At 43.1% G+C, this 27,423-nt stretch overlaps 1 protein-coding gene across 1 annotated transcript in view; it reads left to right on the top strand.

The window, feature by feature from the left end:
* Nucleotides 1-1,568: 1,568 nt before the first annotated feature.
* The window catches only part of LOC147725939 (vomeronasal type-2 receptor 26-like), a 44,675-nt gene continuing 18,820 nt past the window's right edge, over nt 1,569-27,423 (top strand). The window contains exons 1-4 of the mRNA XM_086963396.1: nt 1,569-1,581; nt 1,694-1,773; nt 7,695-7,931; nt 26,006-26,129. Coding sequence (XP_086819522.1) covers nt 1,569-1,581; nt 1,694-1,773; nt 7,695-7,931; nt 26,006-26,129 — 454 coding nt within the window. The remainder of the gene's footprint in view (nt 1,582-1,693; nt 1,774-7,694; nt 7,932-26,005; nt 26,130-27,423) is intronic.

The following is a 27,423-nucleotide window of genomic DNA, read 5'->3' as shown; positions in this document are numbered from 1 at the left end:
GAGTTTCCTAAGTAAGCTGAGTTGGAAGTTAGCTCCTTTGGTGAGGGAACTGATGTGCTTCTGCATGTTCAGGTTTTTGTCTAGAATGACGCCCAGAGAGGATACTGAGACAGTGTTGAACCTTGGGGGACCCCCAGGGTGACCGGTTCAGGATGGGACATGGATTGGTTTACCTTTAAGATTTGGGATCTGTTCTGATGGAATGCAGAGAACCAGTTTAATACAGGCCCAGACAGCCCCATCCTGGACTTATGGAGGTCAATTAATTGATCATGTTTGACAGTATCAAATGCTTATGAAAGGTCCAGGAGGATCAATAGGCATGACTCATTGTGATCCAATATTCTCAGCATATCATCCACGATGTGCGTTAGCGCCGACTCTGTCCTAGGGCCTGGGCAGAAACTAAATTGGCAATGGTCCAGCAGTTGGAAATGGTCGATGTGATGACACAGTTGGGCGAGCACAAATTTCTCCCGGAGTTTTGCCAAGGTGGGCATGTTAGTGATTGGGCAAAAGTTAAGAAGATCCGTGGGATCAGTATGTGGTTTCTTTAGGATCGGGGTAACTTGACCTGCTTTAAGGCAAACCAGGATAGCACCTTGCATAAGTGAAGCATTGACGATCATCGTCCAGCGTGTTAGTAATGAAGATCTCACTTCAGGGAAAATGTTTGATGGCAGAGGGTCATTGTAGTGATTGGAAGGTTTCAAAGTCAACAGCCTTTTGCGAATAGTGGATTCATCCAAGGTTTGGAACAGACTCCAGGATGCATTGTTTTTGGGGAGGAAGGGCTCTATAGGGTCAGTGATATTCGACTCTGAGGGGCGAAGGTTGTTCAGCGGACTGTTAGAGAGGTGATCTCGGGCCAAGCGTAAACCAGTCTTGATTTTAGTAGTCTTCTCAGTGAAGAAAACCTCCAATTCTTCACAGTTCGGCAGTGTACTTTGACACTGAGCTGAGAGGTTAGGATGATTGTTAGCTTGGGACTTAATGACTTTTAACAGTTTTTTTAGGATGGTATTTTGCTTGATCAAGTTGAGTTCTGAAGAAGGTGGCTTTTGATCCCCACAGGTGCTGTCCTGCTTCCTTCTCTGGAAATATGTGTCACCCACCTGTGTATGCCTATTTGACCAAAGTACATGTTCCAAAACAACAGCTGCATCTGCAAGTTTTGTATAGGTGCTAGGGCCTGACCAGAACATAGTAACAAGGGGCATTGTTGTTCAACCTTGTCTGCAGTGCAGACTAAATCCCAGGAAAGAACAGAACACAAAAACAACAGCATATTATGTGCGAAAGATGAAGTGGCACAAGGCAAAATATGTTCACGTAGTAACGTGCGTAAAGCAGAAGGCAGTCTGCCACGGTCCCATGCTAACATAAGGAAAACGCCTATGGTAGAAAGTCTGCGATAGTGAATAGCAATGGTTCCCTGCGCTAGCCAACAGGCAATACAATTTCTGGACATGAGTGGACAGCATATCCAATGGCCGGCCCACTGTTAGTGGGCAAATTTGTTAGGTTAGGGTGGTACTCCTTCATTGAATAGTAGCAACCCATGACGAATGGCTGCAATAGGTCAGTGGTTTTGAGTAGTATAGTTTTGCATCCTGGGGATCTGTTTGTGACTTCATTGTGGGTTTTCTGAGTTTTTAACAGCTCCAGTATTACCCTTTGCTTTTTTTTAAAGCATTTCCATTCCAAGGCTTTATGGAGCTTTCCCTGGGGATCTTCTATTGCCTGTGGAGAACCCCAGAAGACAGCACTCCTGTGAGGTGGCTAAACACTAGACGATGAAAGAGTGGATGAAAATGTCCTACTCTAGGGAAAGGGAGACCATTTTCAAACTTCTCTTAAGGGATCCATTGCAGTGTCCTGATCTCAGAATATGCAGGCTTGATCAGACATGAGGGAGTGTATGACACCGCCAGCGCATGTTTAGGGAGGAGGCTTCCAAGCAATGCATTGAAGCAGAGATAAAGGTAAAACTTTTTAAATGTGGTAAATATGTTAATGCACATAAAAGAGGCATGGTAGGAAAGTGTTGCAGTATCTATATGGAGCTCCTCCCAATGATAAAACAAGAAAATAAATCATTAATGACAATGTGTGTATGATCATCCGCAAAATGACTGATACCACTACTGATTGGCCACCCTATCGTCCAAAGCGTAGTGCCAGGTGAACCATGTTAGCCAAGGGATGTATCTGCATGCATGAATATATGCATGTCTTTGCTTATATTGTGTGTGTTGTGTAGTGATGGATGATTGTTAAGCCATGGCAGGAACTCTCACAGGACAGTTAAAGCTGTCTGCAGACCAGATATTAAGAGGTTGCCCTTGCATTTGAATGAGCTTGCATTAGTACATGGTCTCTGTATTTGAAAGAACAGTAACAAACGTTGGACTGTATACCTAACCTTAAGATGTGCTGGCTCTGGAAAACTGATAGGAAAGCAGATATTCATCAACTGAGCATAATTTAGAGTTTTCCTAAACCACTCAGACCTGGTCTCCCTTGATCAAAAAATCACATAATTAGTATTTGTTCTGTCAATGTAAGAACTAGAGTGAGTACATACAAAAGTGATTAACTGAATGCCTGACTTAATCTCAGCCATTGGTAATTACTCAGCCGATTTGATCAATGATTTTTTTATGTCCTTAACCTCTGGGATCATCATCAGGACAATATAATATATTTTACCCGAAGGAACTGGAGCAAGTTTACCAACGAGCAACTGAACTCCACCCTCACCCGAGACAACCGCTCCTGGGCACCCGAAGCACACAGCGCAGCCACTTCGCACTTGGATCTCCAACTGCACAGATGAGATTGCCCCACTACGCAACCACAGCAAACAGCACCCCACGAAAGCTGCCTGCCTCACCACGCCTGTAGAAGAACTGGAGAAACCCCAAGACAACAGAAAACTACTCCACCTACAAGGATGCCATGACTGACTACCACATCCAAATCAGAACCACCAAGAGGAATTTTATACACAATAAAATCCTCGCCAACTCCACCAACTCCAAGGAACTCTTAAGTATCATTCCGGAATTCAACAACCCACACAGCGGATCCATAGAGATCCCCCATCCCAAGACCTCTGTGACAAACTTGGAACCTACTTCTACCTCAGGATCAAAAACCTTTACAACTACTTTGTCAACCATTCACCAGATGCCACAGCCAGACCCCCACCCCGTAGAGACACCAGCCAGCCCTCCATCTCCAACTGGACTCCGATCACAACCGAAAACCATGCCTCAACCATGAAAGGCATCTAATTGGGGGCCCCCACTGACCCCTGCGCTCCTCACATCTACCACAGAGTCGCGGCCGCCATCGCACCAGAACTACAACATACCATCAACACCACCTTCAAAACAGGCACGTTCCCAGACAACTGGAAATGCGTAGAAGTCAGGCCCCTGCTGAAGACTCAAGAAGCTCACAGCAGACATCACCAACCTCAAGAACTACCAGCCCACCTCGCTCCTCCCTTTTGCAGCCAAATTCCCAGAGAAAACAGTCAACATGGAATTGACAGGATTCATTGAATAGAACTCCATCCTCGACCCGTCCCAATCCGGATTCCGAAACAACCACAGCACCGAGACCGCTCTGCTCGCCGCCACAGATGGCATCCGTACCCTCCTGGACCAAGGCCACTCCACAGCCCTCATCCTACTCAACCTATCAGCAGCTTTCAACACCATCTCCCACCGCACACTAGGCGCCAGACTACATGGCACCGGCATACAAGGAACAGCCCTGGACTGGATCCGAACATTCCTTGCTGGAAGAAGCCAAAGGATCAGACAGCCACCCATCCTGTACGATCCCACAAAAATCACCTGCAGTGTCCCACATGGGTCATCTCTGAGCCCGACCCTCTTCAACATCTACATGGCCCCCCTCGCTACCACCGTCCGAAAACACAGCATCAACATCATATCGTACACTGACAACACCCAGCTCATCCTCTCCCTTGCGGAAGACCCCACCAATGCCGAACACAACTTCCAGAAAGGAATGCTAGACGTCCCAGTCTGGATGACTAACAGCTGCCTGAAGCTCAACGCTGACTAGACAGAAGTCCTTATTGTTGGAACCACCCCCTCGGCATTGGACTACACCTGGTGGCCGACCACCCCAGGAAGCCCACCTACCCCCTCAGCCGATGCCAAAAACCTTGGCATTGTACTCGACTCATCACTCACCATGAATCAACAGGTCAACACTGTCACCTCTAGCTGCTTCAACACACTCTGCATCCTCTGCAAGACTTTCAAATGGATCCTCCCTGAGTCAAGAAAGACAGTCACTCACGCACTCATCACCAGCAGACTGGACTATCGAAAGGCACTCTACGCTAGCATCAACAAGTCCCTACTCCGCAAACTCCAGACAATCCAGAAACTGCCGCCAGACTTGTCCTAGGCATCCCCCGGCACAAACACATCAGCCCACATCCAGGAAGACTCCACTGGCTCCCCGTGGAGAAAATATCACCTTCAAAATCTTCACTCACACCAACAAATGCCTTCACAACAACGGAACAAAACACCTCAACGACAGAATCAACTTCCACATACCCAAAAGAAACCTCCGGTCTACCAACCTCCACTGGCCGAAACCATGTGCATCCACAGAGCCAGAGCAGGCGGAAGATCTTTCTCGCACTTTGAAGCCAAGACCCGGAACGAGCTACCAGCTGACTTCAGATGCGCCCCCTCCCTGAACACTTCAGGGAGACCCTCAAGACCTGGCTCTTCGGCTAAGCAGATCTGTGGACCGCCCTCCTCCTCTGCACCTAGAGACCCTCATGGGTGAGTAGCGCGCTTAGAATCCCCTGAATTGATTGATTGAATGATTTCCTTACTACATAATTTATATACAATACATCAGTAAATATACCCTGTAACCTAATGCAAGTTGAATTACAGTTGATGATGATCCCAAATGTTAAGGGGTTGAAACGTCGTTGACCAAATCAGTCTGACCGCATGAATTTGTAAAATTGCTCCTTTGGGTGCATTGTGTTTTATTTTAATAGGAAATGTAATGTTTTGATTCTTTATAATTCTTGATGTCACAACCCGTGTCTTTTGCCTGTTTATTTTCGCACCTAAAAGGATGAATTTAAACTTTGCATGTAAACAAATGACTGATTATTTGAATTCACCAGGTGCAATATTACTGTGCACCAAGGATATCACTCCAGAACATGTACGTTTAGGGACCCTTTATCCTTATGGCTCCAAGACTACCCTTAGGCCCTTGGTATCCTTGGATTCCCTTGTCTGTCTTCAACGCATCCGAGTGTCAAGTAATTGGCAGTGGCTGAGATTTTTTCAAGCATTCCATCCCTCGCCTTGTTTTTTTTGCCCTAAGTCTGTTTGTTTTGGCTTGTGACTACTAAAGTGTTCCTCAGCAGGAACCATATTAAACAAACTCTCCGGCACAGACCTGATTAGCCTTGCACTACTCTGTGGAGCTGTTATCTGCTCTTATCTTCTGGCACCAACACCCACTACCATGTGGTGCTTGATGTTTGCAGCAAAAGCTTTGAGGTGCTAATGTGTTCCAGGGTCAGCTTCCTGGGGCATCTTATCCCATGTTTGTACTTGTTGAGTGAAGACCTGACTATTTAGATTTCAGGACTCCACTATCCACTGTTCTTCTCTTTGATCTCAGCTGCAGAGATTACAGGTTTTTACACTACACATTCGGACCAAAATAAACTTAAATATGGCTGCATTGTGTACACATTCTCTATTAGACCAAAGATGTGTACAGGTGAGACTGCTCTTAGTGCTGTCATAGCCGAACCTCACTTTTGTTGTCAATTATTCTGATGGTTTCTTACTTGTCCCGGCCATTGTAACAAGAGGTGACCCCCAGCTCCGTAGCTGTAATTGTCTTGGCTTCCAGATATATTGTTTTACGAAGCAACAACCCCCAGAAAGGTAGGCCGTGCACATTTCTCTTCCTGTTCATAAACAACAAACCTGAAATGACCCAGACCAATTAGAGGAGCGATAGAAAGAAAGGCTTTGGATGATTAAGAAAGCTACACACTACTTGGATCACTGGTAAGTAATATAGACAATACCTCTTTATCTTTATTTCTTGTTCCCATCATTTACACATAAAGAAATACTCAAACCTTCAGCAGTATAAGAATTGTACCTTTCAAAACAAAGGGGCCCATTAGGATGGCGGGTGGATTGCCCCCGCTAGGCAGGCGATGGCAACCGCCGGCCTGGCGGGGGCAATCCGCCCACCATCCTCACCTAAATGACCCCCCGCCATATTAGGATAGCAGGGGGTACCGCGGCGGTCGGAAAGACCGTCTGCCGCTTTTTCGCCCCAGTCGACTTCGCCTGCGACCGGGGCGGAAAAGGTTTAATATGGTGACGGTGTCTATCAGACAACGCCATCCATATTAACATGGGCTACTTCAGATGCCTTTCCGTGGCGGCAATGCCACCACGGAAAGGCATGCGGTCTTCACTTTGGGGGCCCCCTGTGGGCCCCTAGAGTGAAGGAGAGGTGGGGGGTGCACACGGAGGGTACCTGTGGTACCCTCCTGCATTTGCATAAACAAAGCGGCAGGCAACGCTCGGTGCCTGCCGTTTGTGTATGCAAATGCATAAGTGCATTTTTAGCATTGTGGCGGGCGGTGCTGAGAGCACCGCCTGCCACAATGCTAAAAATGCAGGATGCGCCCCCCACAGTGGCGGGCGCATCCTAATGCCCCCCACGGGACCCCCGTCCTTATGGTGGGCGGTCCCAATCACCGATAGGATGGCGGGCGGACTAAGTCCGCCCGCCATCCTAATGACCCCCAAAATCATGAACACTGAAAAAGACAGAAGCCCCCATGGACCTTTAATAACAATTACTGAACCCAGCACAGATCATGAGTCAGCAGTTACAATACTGGTGATAAACATTCCTGGGAACCCACATCCAAAATGTAATTGGTCCCAGACATAGAACAAGAAGACCAAGCACATGTCACCAATAAAGGAAATCTGCAACTCAGCTTAAAAAAATGTCCATGCCTCTAATAGAACATGCTTGAACAGGCATAGGCTGATCCCTACTCAAAAAGTTATAAGCGAGTAGAGAGCAGACAGACTAAATCTATCAAGCTAAAACTCCTGATGAAGGTCATAAACCTAGATGAGTTTCACCACAGATCAGAAAAAGATTTTCGCAATGACAAAAAGGAGCTATGAATTCCAAATAAATGGAAACCTCCTTACATACACCATGCACATGTAAGACCTGTTTATTGGGCCATTCAGGTTCCTAGTAATAACAGATAGAACCTTATTGTAAAATTACTGAGTCACGTTATGAATATATCCTGGACCTGTTCTGAGAATCATGTGCGAAAATAATTATAGGGAACCTGACAAACTATGGACCCCAATTAACCATGTTTCCTTGAAAGGTTTATGGCAATCATGTAATAAGGCTCTCAGGAGCAAAAATTGAAGGAAGATATTGCTTGGCAAACTCCCTGAATAGTGAAATGAAATGATGATTTATGATTTTTTGTACTTTTGCAACATTTATAACAACAATGAATATGCTTTGTAAAGGTTCATGAGCATTGGCAATACAGTTAGCATCATGTTTATTGCTTCTAATCTGTACTTTAATAGCTGCACAGATTCCTTCAGAAGATTCATTTTAAGACACCTTCTGGAGTTGACATTGAATTTGATGACACAGGTGATGTGCTGCCTCAGTATGACATATTAAACTGGGTTATCTATCCTAATGGAACCATCAGAGAAATCCAAGTTGGCACTTTTGACCCGTCCGCTCCCGCTGGTCATCAACTTGTCTTCAACAAAAACTCGATCATCTGGGACTCTGCGATGCACAACCTTAACCAGGTCAGTTTGAGAAATGTCCTTCCTCTACACTTCCACAAGCTGTAATATGTTCGAAAGGGTTGCCATGTTGCAGAAAGTCTACTTTCTCAAGACGTCACATAATTTAACATCTAACTGAATCTTACCTACAAAAAATTTGAGCCTAAGTTTACAGATGTGATATGATGTGTATGTTATGTGATGATTCGTTAGAATATGTTCCCCGAGGGTGGCTTTAAAGTCTTCTTGCTACTGTGACAGATTTTTTAGTGCCTTTTTTCAGAAGTTATACTACAATTTATCAGCAACAAAGTGGTGCACACAGCACATTTATCACACCAGCATTATAGGTAATTGGCACAACTCTAAATAAACAGTAATTCTACTCCTGGTACATCCACTACCTTTTTAGGTTTCGTCTGCAGAGCGCTTGTGCTGCGCTTGTGAAATCTATCGTTTTTAATATAAACTTAAAGGGGCGTACATCCCACCTCCTCTCTTTCTTGGCCTTTCATTAGTTCCTGTGCGTGCCACTTACTTTCACTCCATTTCTTTTGTCTGTAGCATATTTTCCTGTATTAACCAATACTTGTTCCTCACTTATTCAGTAGTACAGGAGGCTTGGAATGCATCCCTCTCCAAACATCAGTTTCATCTGAGCCAGCCCACACAAAGCCTCTAAATGTGGCTTGGTTTGGTTGCACTCATTTAGTATTACAGGAGGCTTGGAATGCATCCCTCTTCAAACATCAGTTTCATCTGAGCCAGCCCACACAAAGCCTCTAAATGTGGCTTGGTTTGGCTGCACTCATGTAGTAGTACATGAGGCTTGGAATGCATCACGCTCCGATTCTTCCTTTCATCCAAGCCCGCCTATACAAAGTCTCAAACTAATTTCCCCATTTGAGACCTACCCGCAGTGTAGTTGGTGTTTCACCAGGAATGGATAGCCATACATACAGACATTCATTGTATTTACTAATGCTTGTTCCCTATGCTTCTGCCCATATTCTCTTTCTCTACACCCCATCCCTACTCCTTCCTGCTCTCACCCCCCAATAACCCCCCTTCTCCTGCTATCCATTTCTGCAGGGTGCCCAGGAGTTTTGCCCATCTTTCAAACCACAAAAAAATCATCATTTTCAGATAAAGGACACAATCCAAAGAACAACTGCACTGACACCATGTAAATATTGCAGATGGGGATTGCATCATGGTTTTTTCTGTATAGTTATGAGTGAAATTGAAAGTCAATATTTTTGGTTGAAATCTTGCACAGTTGAGCCTCAGTGCAACATGACAAAGTTAAAAAAGCTGTGATAAATTCAGCATTGACAGTGTTATAGTGTTTTTGTTTTTTACTTCTAGTACTTGTTTTCAGCTGACTTCATTGCACATCTGCCCTGTCCTTTGATGCTTTTCTTCTCCACAGTGGTGATCTACTACACCCCGGTGATACCAGCACAACTCCCAAGAAAGCAGCCTCTCTGTTACACCTAACCCACCAGCGCCCCTAAAACAGACCCCATGCAGGCAGTAGCCTGTACGTCTGCTGAGATCCCATGTTCAGTCTGCTGGCCTGCTTTCATGTGGCACAGTATGCAAGCAGTGGTATAACTGCTTCTATGCTTTACTGTATGCTATATACAGTTAGTGACATTTGCTTCTATACTCCATTGTTTGCAGGTTGTGACGCATCTTCTTCTGTACTCAATAGTAAGCAGGCTGTGTTGTATTCGATAGTGTGCAGGCTGTGCTGTAACTGATTCTTTACTCCATAGTATGCAAACTGTTCTGTATCCGCTTCTGTACTCCATAGTATGCAGGCTGTGCTGTATCTGCTTCTGTACTCCATAGTATGCAGGCTGTGCTGTATCTGCTTCTGTACTCCAAAGTATGCAGGCTGTGAAGCATCTGCTTCTGTACTCCATAGGATGCAGTCTGTGCTGGATCTGCTTCTGTACTCCATAGAATGCAGGCTGCGCTGTATCTGCTTCTGTACTCCATAGAATGCAGGCTGCGCTGTATCTGCTTCTGTACTCCATAGTATGCTGGCTGTGAAGCATATGCTTCTGTACTCCATACCATGCAGGCTGTGACACATCTGCTTCTGTACTCCATAGTATGCAGGATGTGACTCATATGCTTCTGTACTCCATAGGATGCAGTCTGTGCTGGATCTGCTTCTGTACTCCATAGTATGCAGCTGTGCTAGATCTGCTTCTGTACTCCATAGTATGCAGGCTGTGCTGTATCTGCTTCTGTACTCCATAGTATGCAGCTGTGCTGGATCTGCTTCTGTACTCCATAGTATGGAGGCTGTGCTGTATCTGCTTCTGTACTCCATAGTATGCTGACTGTGAAGCATCTGCTTCTGTACTCCATAGTATGCTGGCTTTGAAGCATCTGCTTCTGTACTCCATAGTATGCTGGCTGTGAAGCATCTGCTTCTGTACTCCATAGTATGCTGGCTGTGAAGCATCTGCTTCTGTACTCCATACCATGCAGGCTGTGACACATCTGCTTCAGTACTCCATAGTTTGCAGGCTGTGAAGCATCTGCTTCTGTACTCCATAGTATGCTGGCTGTGAAGCATCTGCTTCTGTACTCCATAGTATGCTGGCTGTGAAGCATCTGCTTCTGTACTCCATAGTATGCTGACTGTGACACATCTGCTTCTGTACTCCATAGTATGCAGGTTGTGCTGGATCTGCTTCTGTACTCCATAGTATGCTGACTGTGACACATCTGCTTCTGTACTGCATAGTATGCAGGTTGTGCTGTATCTGCTTCTGTACTCCATAGTATGCAGGCTGGGATGCATCAGCTCCAGTACAATGTGTATGACCAGTAACATTTGTTCATGTGCTGCACAGTATGCAGGCAGCGACATCTCTTTCTGCAGCTCATTATGCAGCCCTATTTCTTAAATCAAATAACTGGTTTCATTTCATAGTATCTTGCCATTCTCATAGGATTTTATATGAGACGATGAACAGGAACTGCCCAAGTCACTGGCCAGTCATACCAAGCCTGGAGGTTCATGCAACAAACAACTATTTGCTGACAAATAACTCAGACACACTTTAAGTAATGGACATTTACCAAAACATTCTTAAATGATTTCCAAGTCAGTTTTCATTCCCTCGTGTTCTCTTTTCGGTCTTACTGTATTGGCTATACAGTCTATGATTGTACCAACCAAAGTGATGCCATTCTGGGGTAACATCATAGGGCAGTCCTGGCAGCCATTCTCCTAGAGATATTGAAACTTTGAAATATGGGATCTATTGATTCTAAGCACCACTTACATCTATCGGTAAGTTGAAAAAAGCATACCTACTTGAAAGAACAGTATGCACCACTGATATAAATATTCTAATTCTAGTGAGGCTGCTCAGTGGGCTAATGCACCTAAGGCAGGGATTTATGTGAAATGTGGTGGATACAAGTTCTAACTGTAGTCAAAGGTAACTGAGTAAATACACCTTCTGCACTCTTGGTGTGTAACCTGTAGTTGACAGGTTCCAATCCTAGTGAAAACAAACAATTGCAATGCAATAGGTCCAGCATTTATGAGAGTTTGTGTTATTGGCATTGTAAATGAGTTGTTTTTAAAACAGATAAATAAAAAGCATTTTCATTTGCAATTCCTATGGCTTAAACTCTCGCAAATGAGAGAACTATTGCATTGCAAATGAGTTTGGTGCCTGTGCTATAAAGAATAAATAAATAATCGTTAAGAGAGAGCGAGGACAAAGATATTTGTGAAAATAGTGTTCTGAGGCTGTAATTAAAGCCTGCAGAGTAACAACACATGTAACAGGAGGTGTCCTCATGGGAGGTTACAAACTGATAAAAGGTGGTACTAAGGGGGGACTACTAAGGCTATTTACCAATGAAAAGTCACAGTTTACAGTGGACAATGACACAAACGGAGAGTGGGTGGAGCTTCCGGTCCATACCAGAATACAGCATGTCTCGCAGAGCAGCACATGCACAGCCTAGGCTCAACCTAAAAAATACCTGTATTGCAAACAGGAATTTATTGAAACTTGATTTTCTAAAATGCACCACATTTTACCAGTAAAAACACATTATACGTTAGTATTGCTTCAAAGCATTCAATTTATTTTGCATTTCCAATTAAATAAAATAAAAAAAGAGGGAGAGGAAACATTTGCTATGGGTTGGTTCACATTCCCAGTGCCAATCGGATTATCAAAAAGGAGTCAAATCACTCATGTACTCATTTTATGAGGGAAATATCCCTGGTGTTTCCAAAGAAAAAGATGTTTTTAATAAAATAACTCTTACCTACTAGTGTTTCTGGTTGCTTGGTTCATCATCTAATGGTGCATTGGGCATGCAGTAATACTCCCACTGGGACTACAATGTGACAGGCTTGTATTTTGATCCACTCCCATTTCAGCATCTATTTGAGCAACCTCAGTTCCCTATTTCTATCATTTTCCAAAACAGAGAAAAATAATACAAATCTGGATTGATGGTCCTTAACTGACGTTGATGCTGGTAGGATTCAGCAGGTCAGCGTAGCACGTAGCAGGTGAGCAGAGGTGAGTACAAGGAGGATGGGTGGCAGTGAACGTTTCTGTAATTAAAGGGGAAGAGCCCCAGGTCACTCCAAGAAAAATTGGGCAGAAAGTGTCCCGGAAGAACCCCTTCTGAAAAGCACAAAGACAAGGGAAACATCCAGTGGACTTCTAAAACAAAGGATATATAAAAAGAATGTTTAAAAAGAGATGTCATCAAGGAGAAAAAAATTGTATAAAAGTTAAACATGTCATAGAAAGCCTGAAGCCAATTAAGTGGGGGCGGAGGGAATGGAAGTAATCATGCAAAAAAAGGCACACAAAAGAAAAAGCTGCCTCCGAATAAAACCCGCCAGCAAAATGAATAGGTGTGGTAAAAGGAGGGTTTTCAGTCACAAAGTTGATAGACTTTGTGGGAAAACATTTTAAAAGGAATAAACCGCTAGTAAAAGGGCAGCTTGGTGAGAAAAAAACAGCTAACATCCACTAGTTTGGTATCCCTGGCCTTAGCCTCTCCATACCAAACTCATCTCAATATAGCTGAGTTATTCTTGGACACAAGACTATACTCATTGCTCCAACTCTTTCCCTTTCTAATGATCAAGAAGGAGAGGGTGAGGGAAGAGGCATAGACGGTGACTCTCAATGTAAGGAGTTCACTAACCTTATGGAGGAACACCTCGAAGAGGATGAAAGTGCGGAAATGCCTCATGATAGAGTAAATGACTATTCGGATCCAGCCATGGTCAACTTTGAAGTCCCAGGAGCTTCAAGTGCTTCAATGCTGGAAGTAATATTAATCCTGCAAAAGAACTGCAAGGCCTGTTGGAGGTATTAGTAATGAATAATGACATTTTAAAGATTCAAAAAGAACAGCTTCAAATTATGGCGGGGGAACTGAAACAAATCAAAGACATCGTGCCATCCATAGTTAGGCCATTTGGAGGGGACCAACAAGCGGGGAAAGAGAAATCCCAGCAGGAAGGGGTGAAGAATGGTACCCACACGCAGAAGGAGGAGCAAAGCATATTTGTATCACAATACCCAATAATCATAAAGAAACAGGGAGAAACAATGAGTTAAAGCATCAAATACCACAAGCAAGGCAATGGAGGAAAGGTCTAAAGAAGGGCCTAATTATAAAACAGCAGGAAAAAAATGAGGTAGTTATAGACAAGGGTATAATAGCTTAACAAAGGTTGTGGTAAAAGCTTTGGGAAAAATACCCCTGTAAGAAGAACAGCTACTTGTAACTCAGAATAGGGGAGAGGACGGAAAGAGAAGTGGGGGAACCTAAGGATAGAAAAAAAGAAATATTCTATGAGTAAGGAAGAGGGTGACGAGGATATGAGTATTGAGATGGGTGGGCAAAGAGGAATAAGAACTTGCAAAGACCAAATGGGGAGAGGGAAGGGAATAGAACAACTAGGTAGAAGGGGGGAAGATTTGAAGAGGGGGCACTAGAAATTGAGAATAGAACCAGACAGGATCTGTTGTTATTATTTGAACCGATGGGCCAGTGGAAAGGTAGAAAAAAAGTTAGGAAATTAGATCCATGAAACCAGTCACAACTGCTATTTTCCCTATCTAAAGGGGCAAGTTTACAGAACATAGGCTCTGAAGATCTCAGACAAGTGGGATTTACTGTAAACAGGAAAGGGGAAAATATATTCTATATTCATAGTTGGTGAAGTCAGCACTAGTAAATGCAGAGCACAAGTTACATAAGGAAGGGATCAGACCTGTAAAATGGACAGAAATGCCATCGATTGAAGGGTTTGTCCAACAGAATAAGTCAGCAAAGAAGAAGCTATTAGACGACCTTCTGGTGAGCAAATAACGTTGACATCTACAAAGGAATATAAGTCAGAACTGGAAACATTCATAGAAGTCAAATTAGCTTTGACGATCGCTTCCAGAGAGATGCACTAATTGTGTTGGGTGATTTTAATCATAAATTAGACCCTGGTCAGATTGACCCATGTTGCAAGGAGTTGCTGTCTTCATATAAGATAAATGATGCTTTCTTTCCTATGGTGCTTTTGTCAGCACAAGATATGGCTCTGGGGAAAATTATGGGCTTAGTTTGTACAAATGGTAGAATGGAGACTGATCGACCAGCAGATCGCATATTTAAGACAGGCTATCAATTATGCCCAATAGATAATGCGTTTCTGCATGCTTGGAACTTGGAATTAGTCAAGAACTTTGAGGTGGCAAGAGTGGAGGGAAGCAATCGCTACTCATTAAAGATGGAAATATTTGGAGCAAGTGAAAAACAAAGAGATATAGGGGCATATTACCAAGCAATAGCGATAATTATCGCTATTGCTTGGTTAGCGGGAAAAAAATATCGTCGAGCACCGAGGATTTTTACAGCTGAGATACCTTGATATTATCAAGGTTTATCTCAAAAGCGGTAAAAATCCTGCTAAATGCATGAATATCGCTGAAAAATCAGCGATATTCATGCATTATCGTGACAATGCTCTTAGCCATGTTATCCACCTTCCATTGGATAACATGGCTAAGAATTGCTTTTAGCAGGCGTTAGCTTTTGGAGATATTCGCGCTTAGCGCGAATATTTCCAAAAGTTGTTAATAGGAGTTAGAGATGTTAGCGACTGTTTTCAGTCGCTAACATTTTGGCACGCCCACTTTGCATGTCATTAGCGATAATTATCGCTGACATCCAAAGTGGGCCCCTAAATGGCCGCTATCGCCTACAAGCTGTGCTAACTGGTGTTAGCGACAGCTTGGTAATAGGGCGATAATGCCCTTGGTAATATGCCCCACAGTTCTCCCTGTAAATATTGATTACCCAAAGCAACTCACCACTCGTATGTTAGAGGAACACATCGAAAAATGAGTCGTCATACAGCACAACGAAACACTAGGAAGTATCCCATAAGAGTGTAGTGGTGTGCCTCACTGGTTAGAGGCAGCAGACCCGGGAGCAGAGGACGGCCTGGGACCAGGGTTCAATACCCGACGCGGCAGGGTTGTGGACCAGGGTCAGCGGACTCGATAATTCTCACCTCTGTGCCTACTCTAACCAGGGATCACACTCGGCAACTCTGGGCATTAGCTTGCCTCATCTCCACAACGGCCCCCCACATACGCCGGGGATGCCTGATTTCACCTTAGAGATACCCAATAGGAACCATCTCACAGGGAAAGCCAGGACGGGTTCCCCAGCGGTCTATTGCGCAGAGATACTCCTTCGGGAGTCGATTCTAGCACGTTAGAAACCCACAATTAAATTACATTAAATCCCTAACATTTAAGATATTGGATGGTTTGATAATATAAAGAGCCATCTAGTGGAATGCCTAATGGTCAAAATGAAAATAAATAGTTTAGGTGACGGTAGGGAAAATAGAAACCAGAGCAAAGAGAATTATGGTTTGATAATAAACTAAAAGCAAGTATAAGGAAAGGGGAAAGAAGACTTAGGGGAAAGCAACATGTAGAGACACTCTGCAACCTCCAGAAATAAAGGAAAATATATAAAATGACTATCAGAAACAAAAAAAGAACATATAAAGAGAGTTGTTGGGTAAAAGTATTGGCAGCAATAGAATCCAAAGATATAGAAGGATTTTGGAAGTTGGTTAAAGGAAATTCTGCCAAAATACAGGGGTCTTTGAATTGTGTAGTACCAGAAGATGAATGGGTAAGGTACCTGAGGGAAATGCATGGAAAATGTGCCAAAACAGAGAGGCTGAGAGCCACAATCTGGCCAGGTGTGAAGGAGGATATGAAGGATGCCTTTAGAACTAGTGATGTTAAAAGAAATTATAGCTAATCTATCCCTGACTCGAGCCACAGGCCCAAACAATCTCCCAGCAGTGATTATGAAAACCATGCCGGAGTGGCGGGCAGATTTCTTTTTGAAGATTTTCCTTGGTATACTTAACTCAGGTTATATACCTAAAACTTGGAGCAGAGCAATTATAAGACCTATACACAAACGAGGAGATATAAAAGCCCTGAAGAACTGTAGATTAATCAACCTACTGGATATGGGAGAAAAGGTATTTGCAAAAATAATTTTAAAAAGGCTCAAGGACTGGGCAGAAGTGCCCAAGGAACAGTTTTTTTTTAATGAGGGTCATTCTACCATCAATCACTGTTTTGCGGACTGGTCCATTGGGCGGAACTCTATGGAGCAAAGGTGCAGTTTGTTCTGCTGCTTCATAGACTTTCGTGCAGCATTTGATTTAGTGGACCGTAAGAAGCTGTGGGAGATGTTGATTAGATACAACATCCCTAAATATCCCTTGATAATAATCCAAGTGAAACATACCCGTAATTGGGTGAAGGTAATTCTGGATATAGAGAGGACCCTATCGCAAAAATCCCAATTGGAACTGGATTAAGACAGGGATGAGTTTTGCCCCCCTACTTTTCTCCTTATTCATAGCAGATTTACCTTGAGTTTTAGGTCAGAGGGCGTCCGATGCAGCAGTGATTGTGCGTAGGACAGCCGGCGGCCGTCTGATCACATGGCACTGGCAATCCTCTGGTGCAGGCACCAAGGGTATTCCCTCCCCCCAACAATCTCGGGAGCTGAGGAAGAGCTTACCCAGCTCCTGAGGCTGTAGTTTGATCCACACAGATTCCATTACTTTCCACCACAGAAATGTGAGGAAAATTAGTTTTTTATGACAAATGTTGAGGTTTGCAAGGGATTCTTGGTAACAGAACCTGGTGAGAGCCAGACAACTCACCCCATCCTGGATTCCCCTGGGTGTATAGTTTTCAAACATTTATAGGTTTGCTAGGTTTTCCTAGGTACTGACTGAGCTAATGTTCAAAATCTACAGCTGGGCATTTTGCAAAAAAGGGTCAGTTTTCACTGTGAAAATGTGGTGTGTCCACGTTGTGTTTTGGGCCATTTCCTGCCACTGGCACTAGGCCTACCCACACAAGTGAGGTACCATTTTTTTTGGATGACTTTGGTGAATGTGGGGTGAGTGGATGATTGTGGATCCACGCAGATTCCATAACTTCCCACCACAGAAATATGAGGAAAATTTGTTTTTTTGGAAACATTCTTTGGTTTGCAAGGGATTCAGGGAACAGAACCTGGTGAGAGCCAGTGAAGTCACCCTATCCTGGATGTCCCTGAGTGTCTAGTTTTTAAAAATATATTTGTTTGTTAGGTTTCCCTTGATGCCGTATAAATGTATAGCTTTCCAGGATCCATTATTGATTTCATACCCATTTCTACCAATAACTGGAAGAAGATTGAAAGCACAGAAAATAGCAAAAATAGGCTATATCCCAGTATAATGCTAAAAATGTGAAAAAATTTAGGTTTTCTGACAAAAATCAGCCATTCCCTAAAAACTGGGAAAATGGTGATTTCAGCCCCACAAATCCTTTGTTGATACCGTTTGCAGGGAAAAAAACAGACACTTTCATTTGCAGCACTATTTTCCCATTTTTCCCCCAAAAAATTAAGTTTAGCTGGATTCTGCTTATTTATGGGTTACCTCGAGGGGAATCTACAAACCTTCTGTACTTTTAGAATCCCAATGATGTTGGAAGAAAAGGATGTAAATTTGGTGTGGACACCTTATGTGGTAAAAAAGTTACAGGAACCTAAGCGCAAACTACCTCAAATAGCCATAAAAGGCTTAGCACGGGGGGAGGGGAAGGCCTAGCAGCGAAGGGGTTAAAAAACTTGTAGTAAACATGGAAAAGACAAAGGTTTAGTTGTGTGTAGGTTCCACAAAGTTGGAAAAGAGAAATTAATATATTCACCTACATGCACAGAGTAAGGGCTTTTGCTTCTGTTAGTGGTCTGGAAAAAATTAACAGAGGCTATGGTTAAATGTCTGACAGACCATATTTAAAAGCTTACACAACCAAGATACCACCGCCGTTTCAATATGGAGCAGAATTGTTTTATTAGAGTGGTAAAAATAGGTGGGGTTACGTAGAAGGGAAATTTTTGAAAAAGGTATAATGGATGTATGACGTTACAACGCATACCATTACAACTACATACCATTACAACGCGACCATTACAACGCATACCATTACAACGCATAGCGCTTAGAGGTGCTGGATAGTGGTAAGTATAATTTACTATTCCAACTCCAGTCCCCGTGGACACTAGGGAAGGTGTTGGATAGTAAATTAAACGTATTCCCTATCCTAGAGCGCCCCCCAGCGCAATGCGTTGTAATGGTATGCGTTGTAAAAGTTGCGTTGTAATGGTAGGTAGTTGTAAAAGTTGCGTTGTAACAGGTGTATACCAGGTATAATCATTGCCCAGGTGTTCAATGGTTCAAGCAGTAAGACTGGAAACCAGAATGATATAATCGGATATAATGCCATGTATGGAACTATTAAAATTATGGCAGCGCCTGGGCTGTGGGGAAGAGTACAAAATATCACAGTGGTGTAGAAATGAGATACTGCAGAATAGCTGAAGTGGGCAAAAGGTACAAGGAAAGCCATAACTAAAGCTTGTAGAGTCATGAGGAGCAACTTGTGGCCACTGAAGTCAAAGTTCTAGGTAGATATGAGGGAACTTAGGGCCCATAGTGAGAAATCTCTTGAGATCTTGATCAACGATATCTCCTGAGGAAAGAATATGTACGCTTCATGGCTAATTCATGACAAAATGAACAACATTTCCCACATATTGATGTACTCCTCTATTGTCAGAATGGGGATTAACCCCTGGTATGCCAACAAAGGTGTAAAAAGAGCTATGATTGAATCCAAAGGGAAATGCACTTGTAATTTCGGCACCACATGTGACATATTACACATTTTATTGGACTGCTGATAAGTCTTAGATATAAGGAAAATATTTTTATGTCCAATTTTAAAAAAGTGCGGTAATAAAAATCGGTCACAAGTGGTAGATATTATAATTGAAATGTATAATTTAAAGTTAATTCAAAAAGTAGAAAACAATCCTTAAAGGTGAATATAATCAAAATCTTTCTCATAGATATTTATTTGATAAATGTTTTTTTAAATAGAAAGGTGGAATTAATAAATCATTTTATATGTATGAATTTTATGGTAGACTAGCGGCCCGTCCCGACGTTGTCCGGGTAAAAAAAGGATAGGCAGCAATGGTTTTAGTATCATTGTACATTCGTCCCACATGATAAGAGACACATTTTGAAGCAGTGTCCCCAAAGGTCAGTTTTTCCGAATAGAGCATATTGAATCCCTTTCAAGGGAAACTGTTAGAGGCAGTTCAAAGGTAGAATGTGCTGTTTTCCCAGCTGTTAGCAAAGTGGCAACTATTCCAGATGAAGCAACAGCTAGAGCCAAATTCCCAGAAGATCGAACTTTGGTAAGTATGAGGTTGATTAGGTAAGTCTTTCCTGTGCCACCGGGGGCGTCTATGAACAATAGTTTGCCTTGCTTCTTTTCAACACTATCAACTATGGTGTTGTAGACGAGTTGTTGATCGGGAACTAAGTTAGGCAAGTGTTGAGCAAGGTAGTTATTTAGCTCTGGAATATTGTGTGCGGTAGCAATATTGTGGTATCCAGTTAGGTTATTTCGGACCGCTGGCGGCAGGCTGATATCTTGTAAGGACTTCTCGCTTAATAGATACAGTGAATCTTCAATTTTTATAAGTCCTTGCTTTATGATTTCATTGTTGATAGCAGCCCGTACCGACGATGTCCGGGTATGAAATGCTGCCGCCAGTAGTATATTGTTTTGTAGGATTTCGTTTTGATAGTATTTCTTATCTGTGACAGAACTGTGAAACGCTCCGATTCACAGTGCACTGCTGATGCACTTAAGAGTGCGCGTTCAGTAGTGTGTGAACTCGAGTTTCCCTACTTTATATTTCTTTGCAATATTATATAGCGCAAACTCGACAACATGGCATGAGCACAATTTACATTACAGAAGAACACATTCATTTGTGGTAGGCACGGGGAGACAAAGCGATTTGCCTGGATTCACAGGATGTTGAGCTGATGCCGAGAAAAAAAACGTAGCTCCCCAGCTCTAAAGTTCGCAATTCTAGAACTTGTGGCAGGAGGTGTGTCTAAAAGTGTATGTTGGTGCTGGCCATCAATGAGAGAGACCTGTGCATTTTTCAAATGGGTGGTGAAAAAATATGAGTATGTTGCTGGAGATGTGGGCCGACGTGCCACCAATGTACTTACCGGGGGAGGGTAAATACCGATTATTCCGCAACTTTCTTTCCGCATACCATCACTCCGCATACTTTCATTACGAAAGTACTATGACTCCGCAATGCCATTATAACGCATGGCATTACATTTTATATGCTTTTACTACGCATACATTTACAACGAAATTCGTTGTAAATTCATGAATCGTAAAAGCATGTTTTTTTTAATGTTTGGATAAGGTAAGTATGGCTATAGGGGTATATGTTTTGGGGTACTGAGGTATATGTTTTGGGGTTTTTGGGTATTTTAAGGGTTCAGATATAGTTTTGGGTTATGGGGTACAGGGGTAGTTTTAGGGTTTAGGGATAGGTATGGGTTTTGGGGTACAGGGGTATTTTTAGGGTTCAGGGCTAGGTTTGGGTTTTGGGGTATAGGGGTATTATTAGGGTTCAGGGGTAGGTTTGGGTTTTGGGGTACAGGGGTATTTTAAGGGTTCAGGGCTAGGTTTGGGTTTTGGGGTATAGGGGTATTTTTAGGGTTCAGGGCTAGGTTTGGGTTTTGGGGTACAGGCGTATTTTAAGGGTTCAGATATAGTTTTGGGTTTTGGGGTATAGGGGTATTTTTAGGGTTCAGGGCTAGGTTTGGGTTTTGGGGTACAGGGGTATTTTAAGGGTTCAGATATAGTTTTGGGTTTTGGGGTACAGGGGTATTTTTAGGGTTCAGGGCTAGGTTTGGGTTTTGGGGTACAGAGGTATTTTAGGGTTCACGGGTAGGTTTGGGTTTTGGGTTACAGGGGTATTTTTGGGGTTCAGGGCTAGGTTTGGGTTTTGGGGTATAGGGGTATTTTTAGGGTTCAGGGCTAGGTTTGGATTTTGGGATACAGGGGTATTTTAAGGGTTCAGATATAGTTTTGGCTTTTGGGGTATAGGCGTATTTTTAGGGTTCAGGGGTAGGTTTGGGTTTTGGGGTACAGGGGTATTTTAAGGGTTCAGGGATAGGTTTGGGTTTTGTGGTACAGGGGTATTTTTAGGGTTCAGGGCTAGGTTTGGGTTTTGGGGTACAGAGGTATTTTAGGGTTCAGTGGTAGGTTTGGGTTTTGGGGTACAGGGGTATTTTTGGGGTTCAGGGCTAGGTTTGGGTTTTGGGGTACAGGGGTATTTTTGGGGTTCAGGGCTAGGTTTGGGTTTTGGGGTACAGGGGTATTTTTAGGGTTCAGGGGTAGGTTTGGGTTTTGGGGTACAGGGGTATTTTAAGGGTTCAGGGCTAGGTTTGTGTTTTGGGGTTCAGGGGTATTTTAGGGTTCAGGGGTAGGTTTGGGTTCTGGGGTACAGTGGTATTTTTGGGGTTCAGGGCTAGGTTTGGGTTTTGGGGTACAGGGGTATTTTCAGGGTTCAGGGTAGGTTTGGGTTTTGAGGTACAGGGGTATTTATAGGGTTCAGGGCTAGGTTTGGGTTTTGGGGTATAGGGGTAGTTTTAGGGTTTAGGGATAGGTTTGGGTTTTGGGGTACAGGGTATATTTATAGGGTTAAGATGGGTTAGTGTTTAAGGGTGTTGGGGTATTTTAAGGAGTAAGGGTGGGTTATGATCATGGGGTGCAGGGGTATTTAAAGGGAGCAGGGTGGGATTAGCACACAATATGAGACATGGCATGAAGGGTGGAACGTACCACATGCCCCCAGTGTTTGTCACGCCCCCAGCACACGCCCCAGCCCAACGCAGACACGCCCCCAAGGGACTACTTTGCTGGCAAGGTTCTTTTACCTTTTAAATGCATATGGTGGGCGTCTGCATAGCCTATGTCCTTCTGCTGCAACTGCCCTTTCCAACGCTGTATTGGGTGTTGTGATTGGTGCTGTGGTTCCTGAGATTACCCGCCTCAAAGGTTTGGGCTCTCTCTTTATATTATTAGTATGGATTTTATTAAGATATATTTTCAATGAGATTGTATTTAAGGAGATTATAGGTTATTAAGGACTAATTGGTCCAAATAAACCTTTGTTTGAACTGAACTGAATTACTCCTTTTCCAGGACAACAAAAAGCACATTTCATCAGTAATTAAATAAGATTTAAAAAATGTAACTGCTATATTCTATTTGGCAGGTGTAATTCAATCTTTAGGATACCGTTCAAAATAAAGTAGCATACTTTTAAATTAGTTTACTGTGAACTAGTTTTAGCCAGTGGTGTATTCAATTGTACATCATTCTTTAAAAACACAAATGTAAGAACTATGGTCTGATGTATGTACAAAATCAGTATTTTATTTTGCAAGCAATCAAAGTCACAGTACAATAAAAAAAAAAATATATATAAAAAGTATCACAGAAGGTCAAAATAAATGTGCTTAGGTAAATCTTATTAGGCAATTCTCAATTTGTGAGTCTCAGTAAATAGCTACAAAGGGATGGTGTCCTAAAAGTGATAGCAGGCCACCAATTTCTGTCACTGTATTTTTAGGTTTCGCCTGCAAGGTGCTTGCTCTGTTAGGGTGACTAAGCATCCCAGGTTTTGCCGGGACAGTCCAGTTTTTCCCGCCAGCGCTGGAGCGCTGTCATTCTGTGCGCTGGGATGACATGAAATTGTGGTCCTTCTTTTTTTGCGAAATGTCCCGGTTTTTGGCTTTGAAATTCTGGTCACCCTATGCACTGTCCTTGTGAAATCTATTGTTTTTAATGCATATTAAAAGGGACTTACATGCCACCTTCACTTCTTATAGGTCGATGTGCTTGCCAGTTTGATTTCCTCCGTTTCTATTGGTTTTTGCCTGTTGTATCTCCTGTGTTTCTTTTATCAGTTTCCTGTGGCCTATCCACTTTGGTTGTTGAAACTTTTTTTTTTCTTTTGGTTAAGTCTGCATACCATTTACATGGTGCAACAGCGCCCTTTGATCATTATCACAATCCTTGAGTACCATGATGGGCAGTGCGCTGCCTGGCATTCCAAAGCTCTGGCACTTCCATCTTCTCTGTGCAACCCAGCTGGATGGCACTCGAGGGGCTTTTCATCTGCATAACATACCACCACCAGCAGCGCATTGCACAAGGACTGGATACAGTACTCCCCATTAAAATCCCCCATTCCTGGCATGACTTTCAAATCACACGCAGCACCTTTGGCACAAGGGGCCTAATTTATGAGAAATGACGCATCGCTACGTGAAAGCAGCGATGTGTCACTTCTCAGTGCGCACTCCTTTGCGACATACCTGATGCGTCATATTTAATGTATGACGCATCATGTCGCAAGAAGTTACAGATACGTCAGTATTTCTGACGTAACTGTAAGCGCAAAAGTTACGCATTGCTGGAGTGTGTCACAAAAGTGATTCAACTCCAGCAATGCGTCCTTTCACATGGGGCAAGCCCCATGTGAAAGGGCCTGCGTCAGTCTTACGCCTGCTGTGAGGCAGGCACAAGATTTTGACAACCAGCGTCCTAGAAGTTATATCTCATAGATTTCACTGCGTCACTTCTACGACCCTTTCTTGTGTCAATACGCCCCCCTTGCATACATTATACATGGCGCAGGTATAATGTGGAGCAGGGGTTTACAAAGTGACGCCTCTACCTGCATGCGTCACTTTGTAAATATGGCGCAACAAGGCGCATTTTTTATGCCTCTGGTGCGTCACGAAAAGTGACGCACCGGCGGTGTAAAAGTGACGCACGGCCTCAAAAATGAGGCCCAATGTGAGGCTTTCAATCCAAGAAAACCTGATCTAATATGGAACACTTCTTGTGAGCATACCCCAAAGCCACATCTTGGCTAAAATATTTAACTTCAGTTACTCACAATGCTGTCCATTTCTGGGTGCTCCTGTCCATACTTTTATATATATATATTTAAAAAAGTTATTGTTCTGTGTCATTCCCCATTATACACCACTAAGGTGCATTTTACGTGAAAAAATGAAAAAATGTGCACAGGTATGGAGGTGCCTCACAGTAACATCACCTAGGGAGCTACTGATTGGTTCTCACCAGTGTGCTCCGGTTCTCATCATTGGCAACTCTAACCCATATACAAATATTGTGAAACAAGTTTCAAAATTACTTAGGGGTGTGAAAAAGGTAAAAACCCTCACTTGGAGAAATCTCCGTATGCAGTCCTATTCTGACCTCTTATTTAGAGAAGCAAAATTACCACTGACTTTCGCTTCTCCTGACTAAAAGCGAGCTAAACGACCACTGGCAACACCAATACTTTAATCACTGCTTCTCAATTTAAAAACAAGACCACTGACGCAAACCATCAAGTTTCATGGAAGGCCAACATGTTTCATTGCCATTCACAGTATTGGTAATTTCTTCAGGGCTAGGGGTTAGTCCTCGCCACACTGTTAATTCAATTATTTACCTGGGAAAATATGACACAGACAACAAGTAACACAAAGTTAGTACAGGACATGATTCAAACCATTACACGTGCTACGTGTTAATTAAAAAATGCCTGCTTGTACATGTTACGCTCTCATGAGGCTCTCTACAAATGTGATTTCCTGTTCCCTTCACAAAAGCATGCTTCCAAGCATCCAATGGGAAATGCAGATTCTCTGTACATGCAATTATGCTCCCTCCTCTTTTGATGGCCAAGCTCACTCTTGTTGACTCCTAATCAGCAGTTTTTCAGATAGGGAACACAGGTCCTACATATACTCTGATTCGTACTAATAACAAATCTAGAGCATCATGTCTCGCCTGTTGTCTGGAGAGAGACCAGACAGCGGCTCTGTGTTGTATGATAAGTTCAGGCCAGAAATGGAGCCGGTGCTCACCCAGACAGATGTCTGCAGTTAAACCTAAGAAAAGAGGCCTAAGTAGGCCCAACCTGATCTGGGTCCCTCTTGCTCCTGTCTGGAGGAGGCCTGGCAGTTTGGGCTGGATGTCTCCTCTCAGAGTCAGTCCTGCCTGATTTGCATATGTCTGGTCTCTGTCTAGAGCAGTATCAGGGTGTGAAAAGAAGGACTGGAATCTGGCTCACTGTGATTGCTAGTGGCTAAGATGATTTCAAACATCTATTCGAACATCCTATTCTTTGTTACCTTTTCCCCCAAGGAGTGGATTCATTTCAGGCCTTAAAGTGATAACTAGTTAATGCATGTTTATAGCTATTACTTCAACCTTATATTGTATTTGAGAAATGTTTGTCTTTTATTTGGATTGCAATGTATCCCATCTACTGTCTGGGGTTGTTCGTATTTTGCCTTGTTTGCATTCTGATGATTGATCTTTGTACCCCAAGCACCTCTAATGGAGCTAAGCCTTGCATTCACACCCCATAGGAGGGGCAAAGGCACCCCAAAGAGAGCCTTGAACTACCATTTGTGTCTCTTCTGAATAGTGTCAGCTTTTACAGTTCTATTCTCACTCCTTAAAACTGATCTCTCCTCATCATTTCTTGTTCCACAGATGCCCTCCTCTGTCTGTAGTGAGAGCTGCCTCCCTGGGTCCCGGAAGGCTCCCAAAGAAGGAAAGCCCACCTGCTGCTTTGACTGTGTGCCATGTGCAGAGGGAGAGTTTTCAAACTCCTCTGGTGAGTGAAGACTTTACACCTGATAGTATTTGTAGGACATTAACAGGAACTAGTGCATTGTATACAGGAAATCTTTTTTAATAAGACATGCCACACAAACACATACTCATGTTATCTGCCCAGCTCGTGAAGTGCTTGTGTGAGCCCTCTGTGCTAGAGAATAATGAATAATGCTCCTAGAACTCAATGGTTCTCAATATAATGTTATAACTTGTTCTGTCCTAAATAGACAACAGATGGCCCCCTGTTTTTATTGTACACAAGAACAGCATTGAATCTTAGCAAAGTAGCCTTAGCAAATAGACACTGGGGGTAATATTTATGGGAAAGTCACGTAGCACACCACACCACCTTGCAGCACTGCATGACTGTGAATTTGCGGTAATGAGCGGTATTTAAAAGAAAATGGTGCATGTCTGCCTTTATCCCTGCATTGACTCTGTTAGGATTGTCTAGCACCAACTCAGGCACCCTTACACCAGGTGCAAGGGTGTTTGTCTTGCATCCAGGATTATTTTTGTGCAGGAAGGGGAATCTTCCTGCACAAACACAATCCTGAGAGTCATTTTCCACTATCTATGTCTGCAGAATGTATATTTTTCTCTTACGCCTCCCCTAAGAAGGCGTATCTTTAATGCGCATTCCCAGGTATACAATTTTTAGTAAATTTGGGAATGCATCAAAAAACATGGAAGTTGCATGCGAACAACTACACAACACCCATGGAATGCCTTCCCAGGGCAGAGTAACACAACGCAGGGCAAATTGCAGATTCAAGAAGCTTCTCAAGAATGCACAAAGTGGCCTTCCGAGGTTTCGTAAATCAAATTTTTGAGTTGTGTCGCACATGCACCATGTTGTATGGCGCAAGGGTGATGCAACTGGGCTCATAAATATGGACTTGAGTTCATATGTTGCTTAAGTGCAGAATTAGGCTTATTCTAGCTACTCAGCACCCGTGAAGTTTGTGAAGTTTTTTTGACATAAGATCTGCTCTGCAAATGCCTATTGAAAGCAGATAATATGATGGTTGGGTTATGTAATTTGTGCATCAATTAAATATGTTTTGAGAGTACTGCTCCCTATTTGATGTGGCCACCACTGCCCTTTGCATGGGTTTCAACCATGACATGCTCTGCACTTTGCATGCACAGCTACACACTCTATATATCAATGTTTTGATTTTGATAGAGTCGATGAACAAGAATTGTGTTTCACTGTTATTTGGGTTTACAGTGTTTGAGGGGCTTGGCAGGATCTGAGGAAGAGAGATAAATGGTCTTGTGATAGTAAG

Source organism: Lissotriton vulgaris, chromosome 3_1 (genome assembly GCF_964263255.1).
Source record: "Lissotriton vulgaris chromosome 3_1, aLisVul1.2, whole genome shotgun sequence".
NCBI lineage: Eukaryota > Metazoa > Chordata > Amphibia > Caudata > Salamandridae > Lissotriton > Lissotriton vulgaris.
Note: the sequence above shows the minus strand (reverse complement) of the source record. Positions and strands in the feature narration are given on the sequence as shown.